This window comes from Mesoplodon bidens, assembly GCF_964165515.1.
Source record: "Mesoplodon bidens genome assembly, chromosome: 11".
Taxonomy (NCBI): Eukaryota; Metazoa; Chordata; class Mammalia; order Artiodactyla; family Ziphiidae; genus Mesoplodon; species Mesoplodon bidens.
The window spans coordinates 73,839,455-73,846,785 of NC_138167.1; the positions used below are offsets into that span (position 1 = coordinate 73,839,455).

The window sequence follows — 7,331 nt, forward strand, 5'->3', positions numbered from 1 at the left end:
CTTGCCGTCTCAGCCCTAAATTTCCTTTTTGCGCTGACACGTTTTCCTGGTGACCTGAGCGCTGTGTGTTTATATAAACCTAACTTTGGAGGACTAGAAGCCATGGTAATCTATACCTGTTTGCCCATTTAGTAAAATGATATCCACCAAAGGAATGGTGGGGCCCCGCTTGGGGTCGGGTCTGCATTCTTTCCTGGTTACCTGGCCTTCCCCATTTTATAAAGATCTGAGTGGATGGACAGTCAGCAGTTTGACACTCCGTCGGTAGCATGGAGGAACATGCCAGGCGGTGATAGCCCACTGGCCTGTGGCTCTGAGTCTTGATGATGCTTTCTGATGTACAGTCTGGAAGGCTACAGCTTCCTGCGCCATAGTGTGGCTGCACCGGGGCTCCATTTGGACTTTTCCTCAAATGAGTGTGTCTCCTTTGCGCCCCCGGAGCGTCAGCTTTGGAAAGCCCGAAACTCCCGTAAAATGTATTGTTCCTTCTGCTTCTTGTCCCATAGATGCCCGAGGCCTCATTCGGTGGATGTTGATGGTGAACCCCGACCGCCGGGCCACCATCGAGGACATTGCCAACCACTGGTGGGTGAACTGGGGCTACAAGAGCAGCGTCTGCGACTGCGATGCCCTGCACAGCGCCGAGTCCCCACTCTTGGCCCGCATTATCGACTGGCACCACCGTTCCACAGGGCTACAGGCTGAGGCTGAAGCCAAAATTAAGGGCTTGGCCAAACCCGGGGCCCCCGAGGGCATGCTGGAGCGGCAGCGGTCGCTGAAGAAGTCCAAGAAAGAGAATGACTTTGCTCAGTCCGGCCAGGACTCGGTGCCTGAGAGCCCGTCCAAGGTGAGTTCCAAGCGGCCTAAAGGGATCCTGAAGAAGCGGAGCAACAGCGAGCATCGCTCTCACAGCACCGGCTTCATCGAAGGCGTCGTCAGCCCTGCCTTACCCCCCGCTTTCAAGCTGGAGCAGGACTTGTGCCGGACTGCTGTGCCCCTGCCAAGCGCCCCCGAGGTGGAGGTGCCAGCTAAACTCAGCCCCAAACAGTCGGCCACGATGCCCAAGAAAGGCATCTTGAAAAAGACCCAGCAGAGAGAATCGGGTTACTACTCGTCCCCGGAACGCAGCGAGTCTTCGGAGCTGCTGGACAGTAACGATGGGCTGGGTGGCGGCATCCCCTCCCCGAGCCCCCCGGATCCGGCCAGGGTGACGTCCCACAGCCTCTCCTGCCACAGGAAGGGCATCTTGAAACACAGCAGCAAGTACTCAGAGGGCACCATGGACCCGGCCCTGGCCAGCCCCGAAATGCCCACACTGGAATCCTTGCTGGAGCCCGGCATCTCTGGCGAGGGCCTCTCCCGGAGCTACAGCCGGCCTTCCAGCGTCATCAGCGACGACAGCGTCCTGTCCAGCGACTCCTTCGACTTGCTCGACTTGCAGGAGAATCGCCCTGCCCGCCAGCGCATCCGCAGCTGCGTCTCTGCCGAAAACTTCCTCCAGATCCAGGACTTTGAGGGGCTCCAGAACCGGCCCCGGCCCCAGTACCTGAAGCGGTACCGGAACCGGCTGGGAGACAGCAGCTTCTCCCTCCTCACGGACATGGACGACGTGACTCAGGTCTACAAGAAAGCGCTGGAGATCTGTAACAAACTCAACTAGCTCCCCAGGGTGCAGGGGTGGGTCGGGGTGGGTACGAGGGAGGAGTGGGAGCGGTGACTGGGCTGCGGACAGAGCTGGTTGCCTCTTTGCTGGCCGGGACGACAGACTGAAAGAGGATTGTGCGGTCTCGCTTTGGCCAAATTTGCAGCCTTGAGCCAGTGCTTACGAGGGAGAAGTGGGCTCTTGGCCAGTCCTGCCAACGGCCAGTCAGAAGTGGGATCCTCATTGGCATTTGCTTTATGGCACCTCCTAGAGTCCAGGGGAGGTGGTGTTGGCCAGCACTTAGGGGGTGGGGAGGGAGCATATGGGAGAGGAAACGTTTCCCTAGAAGTCGTCCACGTGCTTCTGGAGGAGGGCAAGACAGACCGGGGCCATCTGCTCTGAGTGAACTCAGAGCTCGCTTCTTCTCTCCTCACATTAGCAGGCTTGGTCTGACTGCAGGGGGTGGGCATGTAGATTTCATCTGAGCTTGAATCGGTAATCGATGGATAGGGGCTGCTGGGTGTGCTGGTTTGAGTAGCCCAGACAGTGGGAAGGAGTGCTGAGATTGAGTAGTAATGGCTGCCATGGGGATGGGAAGGGGTGCAGTAGCACTCATGCCGTGTAGTTGCCATCCTTGACCTGGCTAAGCCCTGGGAGTGCTAGTGTAGATCCCGTGGGATCTATGTTATCTCATGTCACTGGTGTGGCATTTGTTAATTTGCTACTCTACCTTGAATGGAAGACAGGGCCTTGGTCAGAGAGAGAGAGTGCTCTGAACACTGCTAAGGACTTAGAGTCAAGCCCATGGTGATTTTTTGGCTTTTTTATTGTCTGCCTCTTCTTTCCTGGTGTCTGCCTGGCTCTTCAGCACAACCTCCAAGGGTAGACAGGGAAAAAGAGGTGGTGTCAGAGGTCAAAACTATGGTGTATAACAGAGCTTGGAACCCTCTGTGATCTTTTGCAGATGAGTGGAAGTTGATCCACACCAGCAAGGGGACAACTTGTCGATTTCTTTAAAGTCTCAATATTAACTGGAATGCTGCCTCGTGGGTTCTGACCTGCGTGAATGTTTTGAATTGGATGTGATACCGTCCACAGTCCCCAAAGGAGTAACTCGCTCAACCATTTACCTTGTTTACTCATAGCAAACGGTTTCCCCATCCACTAAGCGTAGAATCCTCAGAGGTAGGCGAGTTTGCTTCTAGGGAGCTAGTGTGTAGGTGGGATATTTGGATGAGGAAAGGTAAGTCAGGCAGAAGGTGTTTCCCCCTACGAATCTAGGTATTCTGTGTCCTACCTGCCTAGAACTCCTAGGCTTTAGGGGGAACGTTCCAGCCACTCAGATGAATAAGATGCTTAAAGAGCAGAGTGGGTTGAGAGGAAGCAGACAGGAGAGGGAACACTTCCCTAGAAGTCCTCCAGATGGTCCTGGAGGAGGCAGAAAAGAGGTGTGACAGGACTTAGCTTGAAAAGTAACATAGCTAACATAGTGTAACTTCTAGACACCCGGATTACAGGTGATCAGATGTCACGCCCACAGTGGGGCATCTTCAGATACCGAGTTTGGAATTAATGGTCTTATTTGGGAGTTTGGGACAACTTCAGGTTCTACTGGCCCCAGCTAATTGAAACTCTTGTTTCAGGATGGCTGACTTCTGAAGGCCACCTAGACATTTTAAGGAGAACTAGTCTTGGGGGTATTTTGGGGAAAACCAACAGATAATAGTTCATGGGGAGATGAGAAGGAATTCACCTTCAGGTACTAAGAACATTGATTAGAATGAAACTGCCCTTTTCCCCACGGAGATGGCTCCACTTCTCCCCTTGTCACCAGCTCTGGGGTTTTGGCTTGTGCATCCCTTCGGGTTGAGCTGAGTAGTGTAATATGGGAAGCTTTTTGGGTTTCCCTTCATTCAATTCCACCTCCTTCCTGAACTCCAAGATAGGTTCAAAGGGAAAAAAATTCTGTAGCTAGTAAACTGTGTATGGGGCGTGTGGGTGCGCGGAGGGCATTCTGCAATCTCTAAAGCTCCTTCCTTGTCTCATTTTACTCAACCTTTTCTGGACAGCCTGCACTGCCACACTGCTGGTCCCTCGTGCATGGCAGCCAGCCTGGTTGGTAGCTGTCAGTGTGACTTAGGTATAACACCTACCTACTGGTTGGTGTGTTTTCCTTTTGCCCAAGTGACTGTGTCTGTTTGGTATTTTCCATCCTTACAACCTTCAAGTAAAAATGACACTATTAAGGAAAGTCATTCTACGTGCCCCCAAAACGCATGTATGTTCTCTTTTGTCAATAGACCCAGACAGTGGATTGTGGTAAAGACAGTCCTCCACTCAGAGGAAGAGACCCTGAGTTGAATCCTGGTGTGCTGGTGGCCTTAGGCACCTGCAGTATTTCCGGGGCTGAGTTTTCCCTTCAGTGAGGGCTGGAGGGGTAGATTAGCTGGTCTCTCAGGCCTTGCCTAGTTCTGACATTCTGCTAACATCCTCTGATTCTAGACGTGATGTTGACTCTGTCCTTTTAAGGAAAAACTTGGAATAGAGGGACAAGCCCTCAAAGCAGCTCCCTTGCTTCCTGATTAAGTCCTATCATCCCTTCCAGCCAATCCCAGCCAAGGAAATTATGCTTGATTCATTTCCATGGAATTACAAGTGAGAGACACTTTGATGACCTGGTGGACCAAGCAGGAGATTCAAGGTCAGCTCTCCTGGTCCTTTCCTTGCCTCTGTGGGCCTTTCAGTGTCTTAGTTTACACATCTGCCAAAGGAGTAGAATTATACTTCTTTTTACAGGTAAATTTCAAGGCATGATCAGTTTTCAGGAAGTGCTTCAAGACCCCAGGCAAAATGAAAATGCCAAGTACTCTCTGAATTTCCATCCCTGTTATAAGGTGCTGCTTCTGCAGATGACAAGGCGCATCTTTCAGGGTGAGACTCTGGTGAGTGTTGGCCACGCCTGCTGTCTTGAGTACAAATGTGAATGACTGACTGACTGCTTATTGCCAAACTGGAAATGTTCTGTAGGGATTTACTGGCATGGTATCATTCCTAGAAGAAAAAAAAAAAAGAGAGAAACTTGACTGCACATTTTTTTAAATCCGTGTTGTGACTTTTATTTAATTTCTATTTTTTTTTGGTAATAAAAAGTTGACTTTTTTATTTGAATTTGTCTTTTTTTATTTATTGGTCTGAAAGGCATTTCAAAGGTATTATAATAATATATTGGTGTAATTTAAACGGTGCAACATGCTTTATGTCTCCAGTCAAAATTGGTTTTCATTCATTTGATTGGTTTGAGCCCAGGACAGCCTACAGGGGAAAAAAAAAAAAAGCTGGATAACCACCCAAAGTGTTTGTATTTTCATTGGAAACTGATTTGTTTTTTGTTTTTGTTTTTGTTTCTGTTTTTATTTTTAAATTAAATAAATTGCCATGAACTGAACCGAACTGGGACCTTGCTTCTTTATTTGGTGGTTTTTCTCTTAGTTCAGAGAATGACAGAATGGGTATAAGTAACAGAAACCCACCTGTTAGCTTAAGCACGGGAATTTCTTCGAAGTTCTCAGAAGAGGAAATGTAGCTGGCCGTGCAGTTGCAACCGGAAACTGGAAAAGTAGGACCCAGGCCCTCTTTTCTGCTCCTCCTTGCATGCCAGTTTCAGTCTTCTCCTTCTGTAGCCTCACTTTCCCCTCCCTGATTTTATGACCCACCTTGGCTTACCCCATAGCTTCCAAATTTACATGTTCTCAGTTCTGGTTTCCAAAAAGTTGACCCTTTTCCCACAGTCTGGACTAGAGATGGCATCAAAGGTTAACCCTTAGCCACACTTGCTCCCCACATGTCAGTTTCCTCTGCCTGCCCCCTGCCTCGGCCTCCCTCTATCCCAAAGGCAGACAAAGCGATCATGTGGTTGCTCTGAGTCCAAATCATTGGGCCGTATTTCCTAATGGGGAAGGCCACTGCTCTGCCTATAATAAAATGCTGTCCTTAGTCCCATTTGCCATTGTTTTTTGTGCGAACAGACCTTCAGGAAGCTCTTGGAAAGAGGGATGAATAACAGGGTAAGATTGAGGAGTTCCTGGATCCCAGTCATGATATCAGATGACATCCAATCCTACCCCTAGTCTCTTAATATTAGAGAGTCATGCTGTGCACTGAATATCAGTGTTAGGGATCCAAGCAAGAGAAGTCTGACTTTCCAACGAAAGTGCAACTTTCCAGTTTGGACATGATGATTGCTACTGAGTCAAATTTCTTCACCTCTTTGGGCCTCAGTTTTCTCATCTGACTCATGGGTATATTAATTGCTACCTTTGCCAAACTCTAACAGGGCTTTGAAGAAGGAAGGAGAGAATTTCTGTGAAGTTAGCCTGAGAGTAAAACTCATTATGAATGGGAAACTATAGTCCTTTCTTTACAGGGCAGTATTCACTGACTTTTAAAATAGGACGTTTGAGACAATCTGCCTGGTCTGGAGACTCTTAATTCTTACTTTGGTCTCTACTGCTATTAGCAAATGGGCCTGTCAGTCGTGCAGGATAAGAGACTAAGGGGAAGTTCACCTATAAGTGAACCCCTTTGGTTAAATGCTGGAAAAGGTGTGGAGAAAAGGGAACCCTAGTACACTGTTGGTGGGAATGTATGGAGAACAGTATGGAGGTTCCTTAAAAAGTTAAAAATAGAGATACCATATGATCTAGCAATCTCACTTCTGGGCATATATCTGGAGAAGGTGAAAACTCTAATTTGAAAAGATACATGCACCCCAATGTTCATAGCAGCACTATTTACAATAGCCAAGACATGGAAGCAACCTAAGTGTCCATCAACAGATGAATGGATAAAGAAGATGTGACATATGTGTGTATATATATATATATATATATATATACACACACACACACAATGGAATACTACTCAGCCATAAAAAGAATGAAATATTGCCATTTACAGCAACATGGATGGACCTAGAGATGATCATACTGAGTGAAGTAACTCAGAGAAATATTACATGATATCACTTTATGTGGAATCTAAAAAATAATACAAACACAAACAGACTCACAGACATAGAAAACAGACTTATGGCTCCCAAAGGGGAAAAGAGAGGGAGGGAGGGATAAATTAGGAGTATGGGATTAATAGTACAAACTACTATATATAAAGTACATAAAGGATTTACTGTATAGCACAGGGAACTATGTTCAATACCTTACAATAACCTAGAATGGAAAAGAATCTGGAAAAATAAACTGAATCACTTTGCTGTATATCTGACACACAATACTGTAAATCAACTATACGTCAACAAAACAGTAAATAAATAAAAAATAAAAGTGAACCCCTTTAGAAAGACATAATTTGGCAGTCAGATAGGAAGAATAGCATATGCCTGTTCTAGAGGCTGGACCGAATGTGACATCTAAGGGGTAGAGAGGAAATAGGGGTGGCTGGATTGGCACAGCTGACATGTTGTCAACTGATAGGTCAGTGAGGTTAATGGGAAGTGGTCACTTTGAGGAAAATCAAGAGAATTAATATTTATTGAGCTTCTACATGGTGCTCACTTCATCCTGTTCAGTGGCAAGTGGTATAAACCCAACTCAGACCATATTAAGTAATAAGACGAATTTACTGCTTCTTGCAACTGAGAAGTCCAAGATGTATGTCTCAGGCACAGCTGGAT

General features: G+C 47.4%; 1 protein-coding gene across 1 annotated transcript in view; it reads left to right on the forward strand.

Moving 5' to 3' along the window:
- NUAK1 (NUAK family kinase 1) overlaps positions 1-5,087 on the forward strand; it is a 69,920-nt gene extending 64,833 nt beyond the window's left edge. Inside the window, exon 7 of the mRNA XM_081247849.1 lies at positions 507-5,087. Coding sequence (XP_081103975.1) covers positions 507-1,660 — 1,154 coding nt within the window. The 3' untranslated portion in view covers positions 1,661-5,087. The remainder of the gene's footprint in view (positions 1-506) is intronic.
- Positions 5,088-7,331: the final 2,244 nt, after the last annotated feature.